General features: G+C 33.1%; 1 protein-coding gene across 1 annotated transcript in view; it reads left to right on the forward strand.

Moving 5' to 3' along the window:
- LOC149083045 (rhodopsin-like) overlaps window positions 1-27,208 on the forward strand; it is a 65,020-nt gene that overhangs the window by 34,090 nt on the left and 3,722 nt on the right. The window contains exons 2-3 of the mRNA XM_089236911.1: window positions 18,407-18,738; window positions 21,263-21,499. Of these exons, the coding sequence (XP_089093037.1) occupies window positions 18,407-18,738; window positions 21,263-21,499 (569 nt within the window). The remainder of the gene's footprint in view (window positions 1-18,406; window positions 18,739-21,262; window positions 21,500-27,208) is intronic.

Here is a 27,208-nt window from a genome sequence, read left to right on the forward strand (position 1 = left end):
TTATATTTCACACACACACACACACACATACACAATGGTTTTAATGGTTTTTGTTTTTTTCTTCCAAGTTAAGAAGTAAGTGTACCTAACTCAAATGGCCCTATAATATTTATATGCCCGTATTATACCTAATATACCTATTATAGTAAAGATATCGACCTCCAAATTAATTTATCAATTAATTTTTTTTGAAAGAAATGGCTTTTATTTGTATAAAATACATACAATGACGTAACGGAAAAACAACACAACACATAAACTATACACAGCTGGACATTGTGGAATACAATGAATGAATGAACGCCAGAACTTCGCCACTGGACTCATCCCGTTGCCGAGATCTCTTCCAGTCCAGCTTCACTTTAGTCTGGAACACTTTATTTTGTGTCGAAAAGGGAAAAAAATAATAACATACAAAATTTTTACAACATATTTTCCCCGGACGGACAATTGGGTACTGTCGCGATTAACAAACATCGTGGCATACGGTAAGCGCAAATTAATAAAAAAAAAAAGTTAACCGTCAGTTTTGGCTCATGAAGGGATCAAATACTGTATAATCAGTATCACCAATCGAATACATGAAGATCCTAAGGTTTGAGTATAATATCTGGTAAATTTAAGTATTTCAATGGCGATTTATCATGTTTAGCAATACGCAAGCTGGGGATTATTCATACACCGGTAAATATGACAAATTCGCAAAATTGATCAGTCATCAAAATGATAGGTGGTGATTTATAGCAACCGGCGAGTATGTATAATCACCGGATTTATCGCATTATACCTGAACACATCGACCAGTAGACGTTGAATTTTACTGAATTATTGCTCACACATGAGAGACGTTACTGATGTTAACGTTAGATGAAGGAGCTAACAAAGAAAAAAAAAACCCAAAAAGAACCAACACTGCTCTTCCTTTCAAAGATATCCAAGAAAGTAGCTTTAATATTAATATGGGGGAAAATCGATAACATAAAATTGTAAATACCAAATTTTTATGAGTGATATTTTTTATTAAAAAAGTGGTGAAATATATATACGTACTGCCTCAAGTACTGTCGATTGGCACTGAGCTCCCGGCTCGTCCTGAATGTTTCAAAAGGCATTCTGAATCACGAGTTGGCGGACAATTTGAATCTCTGCGAACAAATAGAAGCAAATTTATAATTCGTGTCTATCAACACACGTGATATAAGAAAAATAAATTACACCTTATTCTCATTTTTGTCGAAATTTGTGATAGTTTGATTGAGACCTGTAGTCTGGAAGGCGATTTTGAATGACTTTGATTCCTCTAAACAGGCCCATCTTAGAGCTCTTACGCCCCTGTGCAGTCAAATTGTATCACAATATTCCTCCCCCAGACCAAAGCAACCCAGAACAATATTTTTAGAAAACAATGCGGGCCGAAAACCTACTGCCCCTCAAATTTCGCCGCTTCGTGCGGCCGTAGATGTCCTAATACGCCATGTCTAGAATTATTATATTACAAAACATGTGTATATGGTAAAATGTTCTGAGAGATTTTTAATCAATAACTTATCGATTCTTTTTTCGGCTCCGATATCGGCACCGTGTGATATTCAAAGTTCTTCTAATGGCTTAAATCATTTTCAAAAACTTCTTACATTTAACATCATGATTCAATTTATAACTATAGTAAAAATCACACCGAAACGTGAATTAAAAATCAGCAACAAACGTCACGATCCACAAATCAGAGACATTTCTTCTGAAGATGGTGCCATTACCCTGACAATAATTGCGATTGAAATTGGAAAAAAAACTGAACCGATTCACATAAAATGCTTTTCTATTTATGTAGGGTATTGTATATAGTATTAAGACCTGTATATGTGTCTCACCTATTCACATTTTCTTTTATTTTCAACGAGGTTTACTTGAATTCAAGAATTAAGATTATTTTCATGACTTAGAGTTATAATTATCATAATATAATTTATATATATCATTAGAAATGATCGTCATATAAATATATTCATCTCATATTTGTCAACCATATATATTTCGGTGATTTACATTTTTTACCCATTGCGACTTGCACTAGCTTCCTGTTCACGCCATTGGCGATTTTTCTGCAGTTGTAGTGATAGCTGACAACTATAATTGCCTTTGAAATTTGTGTTTGGCTGTAATGTGCAACTTTATTCATCTTTGACAGTTTTTTTACTTTAATTTTCCACTGCACTTGCTTTTGACAACTTTCTTGGCTGTGATTGGCGAATTTTCTTGCTTTTGACAGTTCTTTTGGCTCGCAATTTTCACAATTTTCTTTGTGATGATTGGAGATATACCGCTGGGTTCCGATTTTCCGTATTTTTATATCAAGGAAATATTGTCAGTCTAGGTATTTATCGTGTTTCGTGTATTGATAGTTTCCTACAGGAACACCTTAACGCGAACCGCATAGAACCCTCTGACGGGCCCTATTTAGCAAGCGGGATGCAGATTATGCATTCCTATAATACATCATATATAATGAGAGTAATCTAATCTTTCATCGTAATATCATCATCATGATAAGAACATCATTACATCATTCAAACATAAAGCGTATATTTTTGAGCATATGCATGGCTGAAATACTTTTTAATTGAACGTGAGAGAAATTTATGTGTGAATCTAAGCAGAGATTATTATAATCATCCATTAAAAATATTTATTGAAAAATGTACACAAATAGTTTTAGAAGTGGGGTTTTACTCACAACTGAGGATGTTTTGTAGGCTGGAATAAAACGTCTCTTTTTTAAACACAGATGTATGGTGGAATAAACGTTGACTCATGCAAAAAGATCGAGAAAACGTGAGAAGGAAGAGGAGAAACAAAGAATTCGCAAGTCTTTACAATGGATAGTCAACACAGAAATGACTCGTAATAGAGATGTGTATTAGAGTCATAATAAATTCACTAATAGTATTGGGACCACTACTTTTGAAGTCAATCAAGTACAGTATTTTCTTGGTTTGTGAATTCATTCAGGAAATGTGACAGTCGTTACTGGTTAAAACGGGGGTTCTTAACATATGGGTCGCAGGGGCTCCTGAGTTGGAGTGTACGAAACCTTTCATGAATCCGGTTAAAATTCCATTTGTTGCACTACTGGAGTATTGTAACTATCCAACTACTCCTGCGGCGCCTTAACGCTTCAGGGTTTCGGGCCTGGGCTGGGATGCAGACATTTTTGGGGACCTCTTGAGAATTTAAAACTGATGGAATGACAGCAAGATTCGAGAACTGATAAAAAAAATCATTCCGAAATTCATTAAAAATTAACAAGACAAATAATTGCAGAATGAATAAGAATTCTAATGTCATGCGAGAGATAGTTCCAGAATAATTAAAAACTCAGAATTCGTGAATAAATTAAAATTCAGTATTATGAAAGAAAATAATTTCAGAATCATTGAGAGCTTTTAATAATTTGAGGTTTCGATTTGATTCGACGGCCCTGGACTCAGGCCCCCATTGGCCCACCTCTTAAGATACCATGAACTTGTTTCACTAACTTCTCAAAATAAACAGTCATTTTTTCAATTAGAAATATTAAATAGCATTTTTTTAATGAAAAAAAAATAGAGTTCATCATGCTGTTGATTTCGGGTGGTGACGGGAAAAGATTTAAGTATCCCTGAGGTTAAACAAGCGCTTCATCAAATTGCTGGTTAGGTTCCCGCGGCAGTCGTATAATTGAATGAGTCTGTCGGGCTTAGAAGCTGTTGTGAGTGAATATACGGTAAATGACCAATCCAATCAAATCAAATCTACTCAAGCCGAGTAAGTCTACAAAGAGCACTGTGTTATTCAGTCTAAATGCATTTCTTGTTTATGCTAGCTGTTGGTATTTGAGAAACGTCCAATCGATACTCAAATTTACGACATTCCTTTAGCTCAAGAGAGAAGAAACTTTTACATCCGTTCATTAAATTTTCAAAAAGAGATGATTGTTGGCTTTATAGTTTATGGGCAATGGTCATTTGAATTGATTTGATCATCTGAAATTTGGCGATTCGTTGGATTTTCTTGTGTTGTTAAAGTGTGCAGCACAATGTGAACCAAAAACTTTCTAAACTAAACTAATGTGATTAACCGAAGTGTTAACATTAGAAAAAATCAACTGCAATCCTTCAGAGAGGAGACGGTTGCGAAAACCGATCGATAGTGAGAAAGCATGTAAGTAATTAACTGTTCGAATGATCCAGGAAGCTACCAGACTTCTGTCTAACATGTCAAAGTAATCCCTACTGTTTATACGGCTCCAAAAATACGGCTATAAAAACCCTAACCCTTTGCATAGTTAGATCAAAATAGGAGAGAATTCTTCCAATTACCTCATCTAGTTGAATGGGGGGTTTTTTTTTTTAGAAAGTCTATCTTATGGCAAATCCATGATAAATATTCATTGTTGAAAGGAAACAAGCTTGTGATTTCAGAATTAATGTTTTTCCGTGATTCCCAACTTTGAGGTGTGAATGCAAGCCGATCTCTTTGTCCACCACACAGAACCACAGGCTTACAGCGATACCAATATTCAATCAATTCGTTGTTTGAATAATAGATGGCGGCACGAAAAATTCACGCACGGTACTGCGTACACGTGCACACCTCAGTCGGTAGCAAATTGTCCATAACGATAGACAGGAGTTGTGCTCGGTTTGAAAGAAACAATTTGATCATCTTCGTCGCACCACGGTCATTTTCTACTCACGGGTGCTAATTAGACCGGGACCTACAATTTATTGCCGATTCTGAACGGCAGCCTTTTTTATACTCACATGGTGTGAAAATCCCTTGCGGTAGCAATCCTTTTGTGTGGTCATGTCGCCGTTTCTGTTGTACCAATGTGTCAGGAAAGTTTTCTAACAAGGACGAACCGGGTATCGAACTTGCGACACCTCTAAACATCCTTTGGTACTTAAGGCGAGTACCTTTTCGACCTGGGCTATCATGCCCGTGAAAGAAACAAAACATTAATATTTAAGAAAATGTTATTAGGGTGTTATCTGGGTTTGTGTGGACACTAGTGAACACATCTTTAGGGTACTTTCAACCATTATGTTCATAAATCCATTGCTGCAGGTTATGCAATCACTCCTTTAATGTCCATTGTCTTCTCTGAGGAATATGAAATTTTTTAAGATGGTAATGTGGCAGAAATGTGGCAGATGGTTATGTTGCCAGAAATTCCTCAAAATTGATTTTATTGAAAGAGCATTAAGAGTTCCAGCTTCCTTGACACTCTCCCGATTTCACCAATTCCAATAAAGCTAATCTACAACAGGGATTCGACCATCTCATTCACTCTACAGATTTCCACGCAAACCAAAGGTTATATACGTATTTCAATAAGCAAAACGTATAGAATAATATACTATTCATAATATGTAAATGATTTTGCTTTGTATACAAAGAGCTTCAATACCCACTGGCAGTAAAGAAATGCAATACATTTCCATTGTTACTGGCGATTAGAAATTCAATCAAATCTTAATATATCATGCATAAGTTCCATTTGATGCTGAAGTTAACATCTATAGTGAAAGCAGCTCACAGTATTTCAGGTTTTAAAATAAATTATTCTAATAGTCATCTTGAGATACAAAAACTGAATTATTTATTTAGATATATTAGGCGGTAGTGAACGGAAATTTGAAATAATAGGTCAATATTATTTTGAAATCATCATTTCTCACGAAAATAAAATTCAAAAATTATTTAACTATGTTTACTTTTACTGAAATATTCCATACCATCCAGCATGTTTTTGGAATCCTAAGTGCTTTTCTTTTTCAGAGAAAAAATTACATTCTAATATATAAAATAATTTTTTTTTTCCAGTGAACACTTGGTTTTTCATTTCTCTGGAACTCGCTATTAACGTATGGGGCGTTCCTTCTCACATATTGTCCAAGAAACAATTTCATTGGCAATAAAATGTCGGTTTCTTTCAGAATATATACAAAAGCGTTAAGATCAAACAAGGTTTTCTATCAGAAAGTCTCGACAAAGAAATGACTTTCTTTCATCGAAATTCTTTGAATACCAGTAAAACTTATTGGGCATTAAATTAGAAAAGAAGATGTCACAGTTCTTCGTTATTTTTGAAAGAAAATAATGATGATGAAAAAAAAAAGATTCTAATGCGAATAGTGCATCAAAAAATCATATTTCGCTTAAAGTACTACAACAACGACATTTTTGTTTCTCTCCTTTTACATTATTCATTTTTGAATAATAAAAGACAGTAAAATGAAGCGCGTAAAATCCATTTTCTATTTTAAATTTCGTTAATATTTGAAGCTTGAAGGTTATAATAAAAATTCTTTTGTAGAGTTTTCTCAAAATTTGAGTTTTAAATTAACGCGTTTCAAGTTCGCTCCGAATATTTGCCGAGCTGAAATTATCAAGATCGTCCAATATGTTTAGAAAAGTTGGTAAAATTATAACGTTAATGCTTATCATGTTATTATGAGCATAAGAATTTATTCCATTAAAAAGAAATATTAATATTTGGATTTCCCAACTGCAATAAGATTCACTAAAATTTATTAATTTTTTTTGTTGACTAAAGCCATTAAAATGGCATAATTTAATATTCTGTTCAGGAGATAATACAAGAATACGTATAGATTTTATTAGAGAAGAAAATAAAATAGTTATGTTATTGAATAAAAGCAATTCTGCTGGGGAAAATATGTGAATAAAAAAATCGAATTCAGTTGCAAGCGAAAAATTACTGACATTTTTAATTTTTCAAGTAAATATCGAATCATATGAAGTCAATTGATTACTCATACAATTTATTCCCATCTCTGTATTAATGTCGTTTCTTTCAAATGCAATAATTCATTTCCTATGATCATTTCGGTAGAAAAAAATTTTAGAAACATAATTTTATTTTCAGAAAAGTTTTCCCTTTGAATTCAATAAACTTGCTTCAAAATTTACAAATGCATTTGCTGTCAAACAATATGATAAAGTTAATGAAGCTGTAAGAGAAAGTTAAAAGAAAAGCATATGAGAAATGAAATTTTTAAAACACTATTCTCATAAGTATGCCGCAAGACAGAAATTATTCATGAAATTGCTGCCTGTCGCATATAAAAGAGTTTCCTAAGCATTTTCTCCTTGATGAACGTGTAGCGTGTATTGGTTCGTCGCCAAGAAGTGATGAATTACGTGCATAATGATGTAGAAATATTTTTTAAAGCAATCCCCTGCGTTTGCGTTTTGAATTAGTTGCGTCTGGGAAGGATATGTAGTTTAAAAAAACACACACACACACACATTTTTTTTTTTGGGCGGAATGAGCTGTATTATTCAAATAACATACTTCTCGAAATATAAATATTATTCCTAGAGAAAACATGTTCTTTTCAAAGTAATAATAGACATCAAAAAGTGCTACATTGTTTCTACCATGTCAGTTTTTTAAAATTTTATTTTCGATTAGATCGCGTCTAATTGGCATCATCATACACGCAACTTTTTCAGTCCGTGTACATTTTTTCTCTCGAAAATCCATTAATGTAGGGAGAGATTGTCTGATAATTTTTTTTGGATATGAAAGATAAGGAGCATCAAATTTTAAACTTATTAACGGGGAAAAGCGTCTTCTGGTCTCGAATTTCCAATTAGTTTAAATAACTTTTAAGTTTCAAAAACAAAATCTTTAATGAGAAACTTTGTTGGGGAAAAAAGTCATACACATTAATGCTTTAAATTCTTTTTGTTATGCACTTTTTCCTTGAATTTTTGTAAATTTATCGATCACTCTTCAATGCCTTAATTTATAGATTTTTATGACGTTCGTAAAAAGAAATACAGGAAATACAGTACTGTAGTAGAAGTGATTTGGGGACCAAAAATTAGAGAGAAAATGAATAGTAGAAGTAATTTGTGGACCGGCAAAAAATGAATAAATAGGAGGAACAGAAAAAAGTGAATCTATAATATTTACGGACCAAAAGTTAATAAATTTAATAAAAAAGTTAATAAATTTAATAAAAAAGTTAATAAATTTAATAAAAAAGTTAATAAATTTAATAAAAAAGTTAATAAATTTAATAAAAAAGTTAATAAATTTAATAAAAAAGTTAATAAATTTAATAAAAAAGTTAATAAATTTAATAAAAAAGTTAATAAATAATTATGTACGTAAAATAACTACGTACATATAGTTCAATTTTTAAATGTAATGCCGTAGTAATTTTAATGATTAAACTTATTAATGATTAACTTAATGGCATTTGATCACCTATTTTTCTTATGGAATATAACTTTTATTAATTGGCTTATAATTGGGACCCAAAATCAGTAGGTTTTGAAAAAAATCCGTTTGAAATGAGATAAATTCGAATCAGCGCAAAATTAATTATCCATGGATTGTGCATTTTGAATCTGTTAGTTATTTTTTATGGTGAATCACTCCAAGATTAAACCTTTAAGCGGTTTTTAAAATTTCCGTGATCCACATTATAACTGCCACAGTTGAGATCACTAATCTTTCTAGATATCGCCATCTGTTTTCAAGAACATTTTTTTTCTATCTTGTACAGTAATAAATGTTTTTCCTTGAAACCGAGAATAATAATAATAGAAAACAATAGGAAGATAAATATTCTATCTATTTTTTATCATTTATACTACACGCATATTCCTATACTACTGATATACTACTATATAATAGAATATTTTTTGTAAATTTATTATAATCGCATTTCCTCGAATTTAAACTCCTAATATTAACTTTCTTCAGGTGTTAATTATTTTTTATCGCATTTGTTTTAGGTATTCCAACTATTCATGGTCTCCACGGCAGTTTCCTTAAGTTTTATCGCTGGAAGTGCATTACTGTAATGGGAGAGATTTCTCTTTAACTTATAGTCTTCTCTCTCTTGGTTTTCGATAGCCTTTAAAGATAAAAAGTGGTGTTTAAAGGGAAAGAAAAAAAAACCCCATGAAATAAAATGATGAGACATCATGTCTAGCTTGAACATCATAATCCCGACAATAATGTTGGAACAACATTTTTTCTTTCCTCCAACGAACTTGGTCAAACCATTAATATCGATCGTTTTTAATGAAGCGAAAGGAAGTAGAGAGAAAAGAAAGACATGTTCAATCTTCTTCGTAATGGTTCGTTAAAACGGTTTCACCAGAGGAAATCAATCAAGAATCTATTTAATAGAAACTGATGATTTTTTGAGTAAATTTCAGGAAAATCTGTAGAAGTAATTTTTTTCTTCTTCTAATGTTTCCTAGAAGATGATGTATCATCGATCGAACTTTCAGAAAGGTGGTTGCTTTCACCAAACACACCCTAATAGTTGTCTTAGTTTAAAAATTCTGTCGCTATGGAATGAAAAATCTGGCAAAACTTCAAGCGACAACAACCACAATTGATTTATGAGATAACGCTGGAGAGAATCAAAAGATTAAACGTGTAGTATTTGGGATATTAATATATTATGCATACAACAACAAATACATGCGTGCTTATTGATTACGGTTTGCCATGCCATTTTTCCGACATTCATTGTACATGTACGCGAAAATAATGTTCAAGAAGTATTTAAAATGAGTTCTCTACCGAAAGAGTTAATATAGTAATATAAGCTCTCAGATTACAGACACTATTGACATACACTACTTTCTAAATGAGGTTTCGAGGTTCGAGATTCGATTGGTTTTGGAATTTAGGGGGGAGGGGTTATAATAAATTTAATTGTTTAAGAGAATTATATTTTGACCTATGAATTTTGCCGCACATAACTCGTGCATATAGAAATTTCCTCTTCTGCGGTAACTACTTAATCAGATGTTAACCCACTTAGTTGAGGATCTTTGAATTTCATTTCGATATTGGGATATTTCGTTGAAATTGCACCAATTAAGAGATTTTCCAAATGCATCAACGGGAAGTATAACATTGTACGACAAGTGTCCTGAATTGAGGACTGCAAAATATGACGACATATTAGAAAAAAAATAAGTTGAAAATTGAATTGTCTTAGTTTATTCAAATTCAACTGGAAAAACTACGAAACACCCATTCAAATTAAACTGTAATCTAAATCATCAATTACAAAAGAATCACTTGCATGAAAATAGCAATATAATGCCGCCCGCTAACATAAGGTGGGAAAACAAAAGCACCCACGAGATAATAAAAATGCACCAACTTTTCAAGATTTTATTTCTAAACCAAAAATGGCTTCTCGAGAATTTTTCGATGTCAGTGTCTGAGTATGGTTTTCATCTACACATGCTAAAATAACAACATGTAGCTGCAAATCAGTTGTGTTGGAATAATGCAGTGTATTAGTTATTTAAGCTTTAAAATGACATGGGAGATGTCTCCGGAGTTCCGTGTTTTAAACATTTTGGGAACTTGTCCTGCATATCTGAAGTTTTTTCCACTAATACAAAATGACTGAATGATCCCAAAGTGGGGTGGAAAAAAACTGATGAAATCCATGAGATGAATTTTTTACTTTCGTGATCCCGACACCATAATTACGTGGAAAAAATCCGAATGAGCTCACAAATCAACCCTAGTCCAAAATAAATGCTCCCAAACAATTTGACAATTTTATTAACACCATATGAGACCTGGTTCGCACAGATTTTAACTACCGAAGTGCGATTAAAAACATAATTTGATATATTAGTACATGAATCACTTTTTCTTATACGTGTCAGCTCCAGAATATTCTTAATATTTACACCTCATGGTCTATTTTTGGGAAGCAGTGTACCAAGTGATTCCTGAAAAGTAAATATTCTGAATGGGTATAATAATATATATGTTTTTCAACGATTGATTCGAGCTATATAACTACCTCTGAAAATTGATTAAAAATCACTTGGTCGTTTTGGTGAATGTAACGGGTCTAAAAATAATAAAAAAATTAATTATAATTGGTTGAATATTGTATATTCGCGTACACCTTTTAAAACTACAAAAGATAGTTTTTTTTGGAATCGCAGATGATTAAAAATCATTACCTAAAACTCTAAAGTTGTTCAGTGAACTATTAATGATCATAATATATAAGTGAACTATAGAATAGACATATCTACCACTAAAAAATGTAGAGAAAATTTATGAAATGCGAGCTCTCTTATCAGCAAATAAATTCGATCATACGCATGGGAAGTATAAGTCAAAAAGAGTATAGAATAGAACTCATAAATATATCTATCCTAGACAGATTATATGCTGTTATGAAAGAGTTTTCGTCTTTTATTCGTCGATTCTCATATGCTCCATCCCATCTTATCGAGAAAAGACGCCCATAATGGCCATGACCATATATTGAGAATAAGAGAGGGAAAAAAAGACAATTTTATGTCATTTAGTCTGACGGCACCATTTCAAAAATCATTCGTTCACGACAACTTGAGCGTTTGCTCATATCCCGAATTTCAATAAGCGAGGATTCAAGACTTCGAAAATTGTTCGAAAACTTAACACAGAACGAATCATCGTTTGCTGCAGAAAACTGCTCTTATCTGCTCTGCTTCCCGAGATGACACTTAACCGTATTGTTCTCATTACGAAACGGGTTACAAATGGGATTTTCAAATTACAAATCTTAAAACGTTCCGGGAATGGAGTTTTCTAAGTTCTAGGTTTGTTCTCAGACGAAAGCTGTCCAACGCATAGCAAACGGCAATAAAACTGAAACACATTAAATCTCAGACACTAAAGTGCACCTTTGAATATAGGAAACATATTTTTTTTTCATAAAAATTTAACGGAAGCAAAGTCAAAAAAAATTTATATACAGTTTTCAAACTAATTTACCTTTGCAATAATTATGAAATTCTTAAAATAACTACAACGTCAATTATAAAAAAAAATCAAAAACATTCTGCCTCCACCAAGACAATGCATCTATTTACAGGTCTGCCTCTACAAAAAAGAAATGGTTCTAGATCAATCACGTACGCGTTATTTATGCGTAGCCAGAGTGCTATATATATAAATAATCCAGACCTTAATCCAATAGAAAACCTGTGGGAACCCCAGCACGGGATATACCTGTATACACAGATGGGCGGCAGTTTTCAAGTAAGCGAGAATTGGAAAGGTCAATCGAGATGGTTGGGAATTGACACAGAACATTTGCATAAGTTATTATATACAGACTCTACTGATCGAATTTTCGAAGTTATTTGCAGATACGGATCAATTATATTTAATCGCAATGCCGGTCTGTATAAGACTTCTCTGCAGTGCACTTTGAGACCGAATATTTTTCTAAATTTTTTCTTATAATTTTCAAATTGGAATTTGTTATATACGTCAAAATTATTGCAAAAGACGTATGCTGTTTAGTTTTATAATTGTGTGTTGAAACAATCTGTTTCCAGCGCTTCATCTGAAGATTCTAGTTAATCAGTTTTATATATATAATCAAATCTTTTATTCATATCTACGTAACATGATTGGCCTATGTGTATGCATGGCAACCTTGACTTTCGTAGCATTTCATCAGCGAACCCAAGCGAAATTCATGGTGACTGAAAAATTTCTTGCTGAACTGCTTAAAAAATGGTGAAATTACATTAATTGAGAATTTAATTTTCTTTGATATGAGAAATGAAATGCTTATCAAATTTACAGAAGTGATAAGAGATTATACCAAATAAGCGGAGATTATGTATAATCATCGGATTAAAAAAATGTACCGTAATATATATACCATATATTTAGATTATTTTTAACGTGAAATACTGTATTGTATTATATATACGGGGAATGACGTAAACCTTTAATTCAAGCGTTTTCCAACCCGCTTTCCACTTCACTATAAACTTAGAAACACTTTTTAAACGTTTTATCTCGAATTACAATGCTTTTTCATTGACTACTATTATATTTTAATAGTTATTGTTGGGTTTTTTTTCCAAATTTATTTTAGCGTGGTTTTACTTGATTTAAAAATTAATTTTAGTATCATCGTGGGTTTTTTTTTCACTTTCACTTGTTAATTCAATTTTAGCAGGTTTTTGCGTTCTTTAATTTCTACATTTTAGTCTTCGCACTTTTTCATAATTATAAATTTCTGTTTGGCTGCTTTTATTTACCCGAATTCATACATCCTTTGTGTGTATGAGATTCTTAACTCCGGCCTGGTGGAGTTAAGATCCATCCTTCCCGTATGGCGAATATGATTCACCATACGGGATTCCTCGAAGGTTTCTGTTTTGAGAAAAAAAAACCGCAGGAAGGACCATTAACATTTCGCGAGCAGAAATTTAGTGACTCTGGGGTTTACATTCTTGCATCAAATTAAAACATACATGAAACATTTATATGCCAGATATCTGGAAACACCGACAATCATAAAAAAAGTCGTCTTCTTTTACACAAATAATTTCCACATAAGTTTATGCATGCAGTATTGTATACTTTCCAATATTTGCGTCATTACTACCATTCGGCATTTATTTTATGAACTATATTTAGCTTACAGCTATACTTTCCTTGAATTCACTTGCAGAAAAATACTGGCGCAAATCAATCCAGCTTTTTATATTTCAATATAAATTCCCAATTACAGGGTTATGGTGATATTAGTACAAACTATAAAATCTTATATTCCAATTTATAAACATTGCATGAATATATTACTAGCGAAATATGTACCCCAATATATACCGCCTATTGATAATGAGGATATCTGCATACATTGCTTCATATTTGTCTTAAACAATCATTTCAACACGTTATTTACAGCAGAATTTCGGAAGAAGCTTGTATTATAAATTATATCAATATTATTTCTAATCTATATCTACATTTGCTTTGTGAGTATTCTTTTATGCCCGGTGTAAATGCATTCATGTCTTCTAGTGTTGCATATAAATAAATAAAATATGTATAAAAATTTCTTCTTTGAAGGATACTGTTTTTTGTGATATGCGAATGATGTGTTTTAATACTACAATAAACTTTACTTTTAGACGCTTTCGCTTTAAAACGTCAACTATTATAAAAAAAAAGGACCATAGAAATATTAATTTATCTTTTGTAGGTCAGTTCGTTCACGCACGCGCATACACGGTACTCACATATACTAGTATATCAATAAATATATAGCTTGAGCTGAGATCAATATAAAAAATCTTTTTGCTTGGATAATGATTTCGCTTGAGCATTAAGCACACTTGCGATTTTCTTTATTAATGCAGATATTTCAACACTTTCCTTTTAATCGTGGGAAGTACCCTTTTATTCTCTCGGTCGAAACTCTGTTCATTATCACACTTCTTCCCAGAATGATTGGAAAAATCATTAGGAACATATTTTGGAATAATGATATCATAAAAATCGAGTGAAGTTGAACTGAATCTTTAGAAACTTTCGAAAGTGCGAAAATTTGTTGGAAGATCAAGGACATCTGCTGCCATCGATTTCATTTTATTCTCTTTCTGGATATTAAATAGTTTATATATATATATATATAAATATATATGTGTATATACGAGTATACTAGTCTGCATATTGGAGCAACAAAAACATTTCCTTGGGAGATCAATGACGTGCAAAGCTACGATTTTTATTCCGTGGCAGTTGTTTTTATTCTTTCCAACGCATAAAAATTTATTAATGAAAAGAGGCTTCTTTTTTTCATTATAATAAGTTAATTCTAAGTGGTGTATGCATTTATCGTTGATGAATACATTTGTAAGAATTTAATCAAGAAATTGCCTAAAACGTAATGTGATTGCGTTTCGCTAGCATCATTAGTCTGACAGATGATTTATTGTTGACAAGAAGTGCTCAAAGAAAATTTTTACAAACGTCGTGAGGAAAGAAATACCCCTTTTGTAAGTGCTAATACCTGAATTTACTAGTCTAACATTAAGTTATAACTATGCTGACAGAAATGTCATAAAAATGTCGAAAAATGCAACACTTTCTCACATTTAATTCTGTAAATATTTGACATAATATTTTGACGTACATAATTGCGTAGTTAGCAGTGCTAGACCGTACAAAATGATGGTATAAAACTAAATGTTATCATATATAGATCAATAATTTTAAACACTGTTCTTTGATTTTCTGCGTATAATCCGCATATGAAAAATTCGATACTCTGAGAGAAAGCATCATCTTATAGTCCGGTTGTGAAAATTTAATTATTCAATAATAAAATTTTAACCACTTGAAAAACCGAACGTTTTGATTGTCATGTTTTGACAGAAAAAAATACGCCGATTCTTCTTTTATATTCGTCATTTATAAATCTTTGAAAAACGTTATTTTCTGCATGCAAATTTCAACATTGATTTTTAATTCGACTAGTCAAAGAAAAAGCCGCAGATAAGATTTAGCCGCATATAGTTCGCATTAAAAAATTAAAATGCTTTTAAACGTAGAATCCGAGGAGTGTTGACAAAAAAATACCGTAATTAAGTATATAATCATAAAATTAATAAACATAAGTGTGTGTGTGAGCATCAGCTGAACAAAACTCTAACATTTGAGGGGAAAATTGCTCCATATCCCCTGTACACGACTCAGATTTGCCAGATCTAAATATTTTACGGTCGATAGCCCTAAAAATGAATGATGATGATGATGAATGATGCTAAGATATTATAATGCGCAAATGACTCACACACATTCCATATTTTTCACAATTTCTCCATATTAGTGTGAACCTAGTGTTTCACATGTAAATATTCATCATGATGATATTATAGATAGTGGTGTATATCAAATTTCATAGTCACACATACAGAGAGATTTAACATTAATTTTTGTAAAACATATTTACATCCACAGGCTATGATACTTCTACGGATGATTGGAAATTTACATGATAATTAAGGAATAAAATAAAAAAATACCACTTGAACGGAAACATTAAAAAGACTTACATAAACGCTAGACAAAATTAATAAATTAATTAAGCATTAATAAAATAATTTTGAACATTAATCAAATGTATAAACTATTGTTAAAAAAATTTATTTTTTTGCAATATTTTCAATATTACTCACCTTCATCATTACATAATACCTTCATACTTCTTATTTTTTATAATTTATGATTATTATACTTGGTGAGGGCATGCCCCCCCCCCCCCCCCGTCTAACTTGATTTTACAAAGGTTTCTAACAGCTGGCTGATGCTAAGATATGTTTTGGGAAGAGAGAAAATTCAACTGCCCTCGGGGAATTGAACCCATGTCCTTTCGCTTTCCGGGTGAATGCACTAGAATACAGAGGCAACGAATATCTCAATCTTTCCTTGGAGCTCGTGTGCACTGAACGGGATCGTACATGGACGGTCGGACATAACTCAGGCCAAAGCTCGATATTGCTCACAATGCCACCAGATGGCGACTTATCCGAAGATGATGTCACTTTCTGCTATACATTCAAGGTTTCTAACAGCTGGCTGGTGTGAAGATATATTTTTTGGAAATAAATGGGTTCGATTCCCTGCACTGGTAGTTGAATTTTCTCTCTTTCCAAAATATATCTTCGCATCAGTCAGCTGTTAGAAACCTTTGTATGGATAGCGGAGAGTGACAACATCTTCGGATAACTTCATTTCGCTGGATCTATTGTATTTTTCTAACCCAAAAAGGCCGCCAGAAAATTTAAATTACATTCTATACCAACCATATTAAAGTCATTTGCTTGGTGCACTAATATTTCTGAATTGGAATAGATATGATGCAGAGGCTATCAGCCGAGTCTACCCTCAGCGAGGACCCTCGTTATTGGGTCGTAGCATTTACCCTCGTTAGCATTCACGATTTCAAAAAAAACAACAAAAAACAATTATATATCTTCTATTTTTTGGTGGCATACTATACGTTAAATGCACATTTTGATATCTTGTGCTCTTTAATACATTGATTCAATCTAAATGAAGTGAAATTTTTCTACAATTATTAGTCTATACTCCTTTTTTTTTCAATAATATATAATCAAGAACAATTTATTTTACTATACACTAACAATGTCGGGGTTACTGATTTTTCTTTCATGTATAACATCATTATAGTACAACAGATCTTTTTTATCGAGCTTTATATATAGCGCTCGAGTAAATATACTTCAGCACCGGCAGAATATCTGAAATTGCCTCTTACGTGACAGAAGTCTATAAACTATCATTTACCGTCCAATAAAATCGGTAATCACTTGTGATCCCCTTCCTCCCGTGAATCGATTCTTTAAAGTGGAAATAAAAGGACGAGTTTAAATTACTTATGTAGATTTATTTCAAACTGAAATAACCTTTAAAAAATCGACGATGTTTGTTGTCAGCTCAGCACATCCATACGTATACACTATTCAATTGTTTCGAAGAAATTTTCCTGTTATATACATTCATCAGGCCATATATATATATATACATTGTTCACCAAACCCTATAATATTTTTAAGTACATAGGTTATGAATCACATAAATACTTGAATTTAATATCTGAAAAGGGGAAAATAAATCATCGCGTGATTCATTGTGTAGAAGTTATTCATTTAATGGTAGTTCAGTCGCTTAAGATATCAAATGTAGGGAATTACTCTATGTAATTTCCTATAATTGTTAAGGCATTCAAATACAGGGTGTTAAAAAAAAAATCATCCGATTAGAAAAAGGGGACAGTCCCCCCTGTGCACCCCTCTGCGTACGCCTCTGTCAGAAACTAATGAAAATTCTACTGCTGATTCTGAATTGAGGTAATAATTTTAAAGTAAAATTTCGAAAAATGAGTTCCAAAGAAAGGGAAATTTAGCTGCAATAGTGTCGACCCCGTAAAATTATAATTAAAATTCATTCAAATAAATTTGCGCGTTTCATCGTTGTGTGTACCAATATTCTCTCCACACCATTTTGTAAAAAAATTCACCAAGGCATTGAAAATTGAAATTATTAATTTTTTATATTTCCTACGACCACCTCTATTTTAGACTTCAGAGGCTTACGAAAAGGGGTCTACAGTGTGCTCGCGCTCCTCCCGCTCCAAGACCCGAAATTTCTCGGAGAGAGATTCCTTACGACCCATCCAAAATTCTATTCTGCGTACGCCTCAGTCAGACTTCATTAATTTAGTTTTTTTCATTAATTTATAATAAAGAGATGTTGCGCAAATTTCCAAAATTGAGAATTTTCTTATCAGGAGGTGGAAGACAAATTTTGAGTTTTCAATTTAATCAGTTATGATTTTACGAAAGTGAAACTAACGCTACTAAATACTGATAGTATTAGTATATTACAGCTTATATTGCTGATATTATTTCAGAGAATCTACCATTTCATTCATTTCAGATGTTCTTCATGGAGATACCCCGTATATCTACCAACACCATATTTATGTCTAAATTTTTATCGTTTCAGGTATGACATCAATCGGCACCCTGACAGCAGTTGCTATAGAGCGTTACATAATCATTTCTAGGCCATGCCATAGCAGTGCGAAGCTTACTCCATTTTCTACAGCCTTAGTACTACTACTCATCTGGCTATATTCGTTCATACAAGCCATACCTCCACTTATTGGCTGGAACGAGTACGTTATCGAGCAACCCGGAATCGCTTGTTCCGTACAATGGAGAGCGATCGATTTCAACCACACGTCCTACATCGTTTACATATTTTTCCTAGGATATTTCTTGCCAGTGAGCATAATGGCCACCTGCTACGTCAAAATTGTATTCATCGTCAAGAAAGTAAGTGAAGATTTACGAATATAACTTCCCCAACTGCCGCCATTAGCATTATTCTCGAACGTAAAACGAACTCATTTGTTTCAATTCACTTGAAACGGAGGACAAAGACATGGAGAGGAAGAAGGAGGCATAAATTTTTCTCGACTAATTTGAAGTTTCGTGTTTCTAACACTCATTAATGGAAATTACCAGAAAACTTTAGAATGCCCAAGCTATAAGTGCACTCATATCTATTTACAAAGCGATAAATATTCATTTATGATGATATTGGATCTGAAGTTTTTCTTTCTTATTGGTTGAGAATTCCCCCATCGTCAATTATTTTTGCAATTATTTTCCCGAACAAAATATAGCTTTGTCCAGGAAAAAAGGGTCTCGTTTCTTCACACTAAGCAGGGTTTTAACCGAAAAAGTGGATTTCGATTTAACCTTCTTTCACGGCTAGAGGCAGACTTATGATTTAGTCACGCGTGGCTTGTAGAAGTTTTGTCATCCTTCTTACAGTCTAGTCTAGTCCTGGGTGTCTCGCGATTTCTCCAGTCTAGTCTAATTTCCTCACCCATTTTCAATGCCAAAATTCTCCCCACTAAAACGGAAATACATTTTATTCAAGGTCTCAAGTGCGTCCATCATAGTTTGCAATGCTAATTAAGCATTCTCGTCATTGGTTGAAAAAACAATAATAATTATGATAATACCGGATAAAGGATAACACAACTGAGAAAATCGTTGGGGATGTTTCAGAAAGGACTCTCCAACTTTGAAATGACATAACTTGAAAGCAGTGATAGACAGATAGATGAAACAGAGAAGATGCATTTAAAATGGACAGGCCTGGAATTTTATATACACCCGTTTGTAGAATTAATTACAACTTTTACGGGTGGATTTTATGTTTTTTATTTCACGACTTCTTAATGTGGGGCCATTTGTAGGTCATTGTTTACAGCAAGAGTCTTCAAACGCTGTATCAGCTTTGAATAGTTCATCTGTGAAGCAACAGAGATATTGCAGGAACGTGGCTTTAAACTTCGCTCTTCACTTTTGTCATTGCATAACTAGACACGGAGACCACTTTGAATACAACGTGATGTGGTTTTACCAATGTTTTCGAAAGACTATACGGTGGTACCATCTATTAGCAAAAGTTGATCCTAATTTCATAAACCAGCATATTCCAGGCCTGCCCATTAAACGAGCTATGATTGAGAAGAAAAGAAAAAGAGAATTTCTGCATCATAAAGATTTTTATCAATGATAAAATCGAGTAAAATGGTGTTTAAAAAGCTTGAGAGCATGAACGCCTTTCTGGAACGTCCTGTACCAGGCTTGGACGAAAATGTATTTGCCGGTTGGTTATATTACACTTTAAATAATAGATGCCCGAATCAACATGCCAGAAAAATATTATCATTGGAAGTACTTAGGAAAAATTCAAAAACGAATAGATTTATTTTCATAAAAAATATCGAAAAAGGGTATATGCATTTTTTTAAATCGAAATCTTGAAAGAAATAAATATATCCCACAAAAAAAGGAATGTGGTTGCCAGTTGGAAATGCGAAATTAGTCAAACCGCTAATGCTGTTGGAATCGAAAAAATGTCACCACGACCGTTGCAATTAAGTGAACATTTCTGCTAATCAGCATATTTAACCCGGCATATTTTGGCGCATGAAATTAACATGTGCATGCATCATTAAATAAAACAATTATAATTTCTCACCACATATTATTCCTTTTCATGCTGCACAGTGGTTTAAAACAAATAACCATTTTATTTGAGAATTATAGCACTTTTATTTTAGTTCAATAGATGGCGGAAGCTTCTCCATCGCAACATTTTTCTATTTCAAACGATATTTATGCGCCATATTCTCTTATATAAAATTTTTTATAATGGTAAGAGAAAGCGAATATAATCAACACCACCTATAGAACAAGTCCTCCCTCCGTACGGAGCTCGTGACGTCACTGAAGAAGGCCATTTCACCCATTGCCATTTGCTATAGCAAGACAACGCATGCGATATCTTTACCTTTTTTGCCATATATCCAATGGCAATAGCAGAAATGGTCTTCTTTACTGACGTCACAAACTTCGTGCGGGGGTCTTATGGTGTTGATAGAATTCGATAGAACTCATTCATCAACGTTGAAGGCAACATAATTTAAAGCAATGTAATTTAATTCTGACATATACAAGGTGCTCAGGAGTTTAATCTTAAAATCAAAGAAACGAAAAAAAAATGAACAAACGGTTTTGTTTACTTTTTTTTTTTCTCAATTTATGCCTGCGTCGGGAATGTGGTCGGAAAAAGAATACGTACCCGGCCAGAATTTGTATTTGCCCTGGGCATTTTGAGCAATAGATATGTCCAGCCCCTGCAGTGTACATGTCTTTAAGACGATTTCAAACACTTTATTTTATCCTCCTAACAATATTTTTGTCCACGAATTTCATTTATGTTCTCTTCTCTCTCATATTCACTTTTGATTAATTATTTTTCTCTTCTTACAAACAGGCGCCGAAGCTAAACGGTAAAAGTTCAACAGCCAAAGCGGAGTATAAAGTGACCATCATGGCCTGGGCTATGGTAGTGTGTACAGTCACTGCGTGGACACCATACGCGACAGTATCTTTAATGGTGGCTCTGGGGTTTTCTGAATTCGTAGGTCCGGTAGCGTCGGCGTGCCCGGCAATTTTTGCTAAAGCCAGCGTAATATGTAATCCCATCGTATACTTCTTTCTTAATTCGCAGGTGAGCAAATTCATTGTATATTTTCATTTACAGTTGTTAGCAATGTTCTTCGAAATTTTCATGTTTCAAAAATTTCAAAGCATGAATTATGATATTTTGTTCTAATATCCTTAAGCAAATTAATTTTACTATTTAAGTATAGGTACAATTCGTAAATTTTGAACTCTCAAAAATTTTCAAACATTAAATTAAATCTAATCTTTATCGCATCGCACATGATCATTTTATGCATACGAAGGGTACACACCGAATTGCTGGAATTTTGTCCAATAATTGTCAGAGGTAGCGTAGCAAGCTATCAATGAGACAAAAGCTATCTAACTGATTCTATCACCAAATATAATCGATTTTCAGAAAATATTGCCGAGGTTTGCAAAACATTTATTACCTAATCCAAATAGTTCCTGGGCAACTCAAAAAGTAGACTGGTTACTAAGACGGGTCTTTCAAACGGGGACTGCGCAAGTCACACCAAGGCATTTAGTCACCTTTGTTTGAGAAACCCGTCTAAGTTTAGGTCCCTGTCACCTAAGTTACCGTGCTATGTAATACACTGCAGAACACAAACTCTCGAATTACAACAGCATTATTTACCACTCTACAAGATACTTATTGCCTACACAAGAGTACTTCCACAATCTCATAGAGTTTCAGTCAGGCCGTACTTTTGCAATACTTCATCAAAAGGTACGTATCAAGGCATACTAGTTTCTCTGATATTTACGATCTACCGTAAATTAGATCGAAAATTGCAATTTGGAGTGATTTCGATTGCCTACTCTTTTATGCTTGTTATCGGAATTCGAAAGAAATCTATCAATCTGGAGATTGACATGCTATCTACTTGGATCTAAATTCCAAGTGCTTTTCAAAATTTCAAAATAAAAGTCATTTGTCATTAGTCATTGTTCTATTACTCATTAATGTGTTAATGTCTGATTATTAAATCTAATTAGTAGACATTAATACCATATAATGAAAAGGTACCTCAAAAGATAATTTGAGAAAATTTGAAAAATTACAGTTAAAATTTCACTGATAATTTCCCACGAACCCATTCTATAAACGTAATAAATATTTAGATTACTAAAACACTTTTCAGAGAGTAATGAAATTCTCTCTCTCACAGGCCAAAACTTCGTGGTATTTGTGAGAAAAAATATTTTAATATACTCGGAGGTATATTTAGACTACTTAGAAAAACTATCGTTACAATATCCAGTTCAATTATCTGAGTAATCAAATAAAACCAATTCATAAAGTTATCAACCGTATTTAGATAATTAACTAATTAACAGGTAATTTAATTTTTCACGCCAAGATTGTTGAAAAGAACCAAGTGAATTGATGCATATATACAGACGCATTAAATTTCATTAATTATTCTATAACATATTTTATGAGTATTCAATAAAAGCTCTTGAGCAAATCAAATTATCAAGGTATGCTTTATACAAATTAAAATATTCTTTTCGGTTCAAAAAGGAACTTGAATGCGTTTTGAAACAACAGCGTTATAATGTCAACAAATTAAATTGGAGCACTTTCCCTTATTAGAAACTCGTCACAAAATTTTATTACATAAAGTAAATTTAATCGCATATGTGAGTAGTTATGAATATATTTATTACTGTACACAGTAAGAGTGGAAAAACCATTGCGCACATTTATCCAATTGCATATTAAGTCTTGCGACTGCTAAGCAATGAAACAAAGATGTTTTGAGCTGCTCAAAACACTGATGGAGATTCGTACTTTATACTGCCCAAAATACTACGAATGTGTTTCTTTGAGTAGCTATAGAACGCGTTGGTGTATTGTTTGCGTGTGTAAAACAAACCTTTGCAATTAATCCCAGGAATGTTTTTTAATGGATATTATGATATTTTATTTTATTAAATTATGATACGGTTGGCTAGAGCAGCGGTCGCCAACCTTTCGGACCTCATAATTTTGAATCCCGTTTACAGCCAAACTCACTAATTAAAATCCTCTGGACTACTATGATTAATTTTCTTTTGGAAAAAAAAGATACACACATCGATGAAATGATCATATAAGTCCCATTTTATACACATTAAATGATCTCATTTAATTTTTCAGTCAATCGTGTACTAGGGTCGATGAAAGGTGAATCAAAATGTGAGAAAAAGGTGTAAATTTTAAAATTGGAAAATGATAAAACAAATTCCTCGACGGACCACCAATTTTTTTTCACGGATCATTAGTTGTTCATGGATGGCGAAGGCTGAATTTGAGGGCCATATGATAGTGGCCAACTGACGGCCGTTTACACGCGTTAAGTTGATAAGTCGTCAAAAACTAAAGACTTTTCTAACATAAGTTGAAATTATGTAAATCTGGAATTATCGAATTATCTGTAATGCTCATACTCACTACTGTATGCATCTAGAGCCATCCCACATAATCAAAAAATAATAATAAACCGGATTCTATTCACTTGTCTACTTTACACCTGAACGGCCCTCAGCGTCTGCATACATTTTAAAGTACTTACTGACTGAACTGCTAAATTACTTGGCACATGTAAACTGGCCTTTAGTATGTTACTGGATTGCCAGTCTATTGACGTTGAGCTGTCCCGCTTGATAATAACATTTCGATTCTGGTAAAAAAAAAACCCAAAAAAAATTCATACATGAATAAGGTTGTGTGCCATTAGCTGCACATACCTGGATCCATTGATCCAGACACGCCTCCACGTTAATATTGGATCTATTGACAAAAATTAAATGAATAAAGAAGTGGATTCATTCACAGATGCTGATTTTCCAGAGAATAAAGATCTCATTTCAGCTTTGGTAAAAGTAGCCCAAATGCCGCCCGAGTTTGCGTTCTCTAACTATTGGCACACGATTTGGTCGTCAGCTGCCAAAGCCTGACTACGTCGTATTTCGGCAGATGGTTCTTGAAGAGAAGATGATGGAAGTTCACCTTCGAATAATATAGCATTTTATTAATGAACCGATGATCCTAGAGGCATACTTCCAATTAGAAAATGTATCCAAATAATGTGCGGTACTCATATATACCATTCATGTTGTAAGATTTTGTATAGTTACTAAAATATAAACTTTTTATACGGATACCCCTGTGCTCAAAAATCCAATCAGAAAGTTTTGTTGCCTTGTCTCTCCTGATGCCATTAAAAATAATTCCACGTTTCTAAGTGCAATATTCACTGAAATATTTTAATTCGAAAAATGGAGGAAAGTTGGAGAAAAATAGTTTAAACTAACCGACAAGCTCATATTATGCTGTTCTTTCCAAAATTTTGTCCGATTTTTGAACTGAAAAATAGCTCAGCGAATATTGCACTCAGAAACGTGGAATATTTTCATTGGAATATCAGGAGAGACAAAAGGCAACAAATTCCTGATTGGGTTTTCAAGCACAGTGTGCCCGTATGTTACGAAAAGTTTATTACTAATACTCGCAAAGATGTGCTTTTTTTTTAGTTTTAACGTGGCAGTGTCTTTTGAAAAAATCAGCAAATTGAAAGAACAACATAACTCAGAGATAGAAGCTTTGACCAATAGTTTATGCTGTTTTTTATGAACTTCTTGATTTTTGAATTCAAAAATATCTCTGCAAATATTGTACTTAGAAACGTGGATCTTTTTTTTTCGCCTCTGGATAGATAGAGCAACAAGTTTCCGATTGGGTTTTTGAGGACAGGGTGCACGTATGAAAAGTTGATTTTATTTTATTTTAATAACTATACAACCCCTTGCGACATGAATGACATATCTGAGTACTACATGCGATTTCGATACTTATTCTCATTGAAAGTATATACCTCTTGGATCAACGGTTTTCAAGTGAAAAATGACACGCCCTGTTTTCTATACACGTATATATTTTACATTAAAAATTAACGTCCGAAAGTGAGTTAGTTTCTCTAAAAGCTCCGATAGTTTTTTTAAAATAATATTCGGGAGGGGGACACTTAATGGGTTATGCAATCCACTGTAGACAAAAGCACTTCAAAGGAGTACATTACAGATAACTTGCAACACGGCTGTCGCATAATAGAAGGTGAACGAATCACGCTTCATCTGTAAATTTGATTACTTTTCTTGGGAGATGCACATTTTGAATTCTCTTTACGGTACCATTTCTTAAAAGGGAGAAGGAATTCGGAAAATTTGTCGAAAATGATGACTTTCGAATGGTTTTACTCGACACGGTGAGACTTAGAGACAGGAATAGTATCCTTAATTGTGTGTGTGAGAGAGAGAGAGAGAGAGAGAGAGAGAGAGAGAGAGAGAGAGAGAGAGAGTGTGAGTGAGTGAGTGAATGCTTTAATAGAATTTCAATTCGAAGTCTCTGTCAAGGTGTCGTATCAAAATGTGTGATATCTTTGTCTCTTCCCCAGCAGAAGATACGCACGACGTATTGCTTAGAAATGGTGCATATATGGTGCATATATAATGGTACAAAATATCTTCGAAGCATCGAATATAAACTCAAGGCTTTCGAAGATATTTTCAGTTGAGTCTCATTGTCGACAGAAAGTCAAGAGAGGATTTCGAGTTAGATACAACAAATCAACAAATTATCATTCTTCTAGTATAATGAACTCTCGCGAAATCTAAAATTTATGCCAGTTTGTATTCGCGACAGCGAATTTTTCACAAAGTTGGAAATGTTTTGAAGTTCCTTCGTATTATTCATAGAGAATGATTGTTCTCCCAAAATAATGACTTATTATTCTCAAACAAAACGTTGCGAGAGTATTCATTTTAAAATTTAAGAGGAAAAAAACTTATAGTAGTTAATCAGAGTTTTCAGAATACTGTCGTTTAAAACACTACGTGTTGTTTTAGATGCATCGTGTTTGGCTCGTGGACATTTAGGTAAAAGTTATGTTAATTTGTAAGTTTTTAATTTCGAGTACAAAAGATGTGTATTAAAAAAAAGGGCAAGTTGCATAATTTTTTTTTTGTGAAACTCCTTTTTTTTCTACTGAACTTCGGAATACGCAATGATCATATATGCGCCTGTCTTTAAGACTTCTAAGACTTGACTTCTGGTTATGTCGAGGTTTCTGGTTATTGAAAGGACTCCCTGATCGCATTATGTTTTACTACTACTACTAAATCGCACATGTTCCTCATAAACATTTCTCTGGGTAATTTGGAACGAATAGGTGCAAGCCGGAAAGTGTCGTGTTCACTGTAATACATACGATACATAAGTATACGGGGAGCTTCACAAAGAGTGTCCGTAAAGAATGAAAATCCAACTGTTGAAAAGCCAACAAAGAAATAGGAAATTAAATGTGATAGCGTCGCCCCCTGTAAAATTAAGATTCAAAGGAATACACAAAAATTAAAATTTGAGTACGGCCCCAAATTGATAAAACGTGCGCTAATAAAATTTGAGCCTTTCTTTGCTGTATTGCTGTATAGCAGTGTTCCCAATTTTTTTTTTTTTTTTTGATATCACGGACCTAGTGTAGTGAAGGTCAATTTAGAGCACCCCTTCCCAATCCAAAATGTGTGGTTTTTATAATTTGCATATCATAACAAAATTGGAGTAATAAATGACAATTCCATGGAACTAAATGTTATTCGTGCAATGATAATAAATGAAAATGATCCGACGTGTGTATTGAAGTCTGATTTTTGCAACTGTTTTACGTGATAAAAAAAAATCCTATCTCAAAAACAATACGGAGATCAA

The sequence above is a fragment of the Pholcus phalangioides genome, unplaced genomic scaffold (assembly GCF_987345545.1).
Source record: "Pholcus phalangioides strain wild (caught in Gottingen) unplaced genomic scaffold, Ppha-v1.0 ptg000009l_1, whole genome shotgun sequence".
In the NCBI taxonomy this organism is placed as follows: Eukaryota; Metazoa; Arthropoda; class Arachnida; order Araneae; family Pholcidae; genus Pholcus; species Pholcus phalangioides.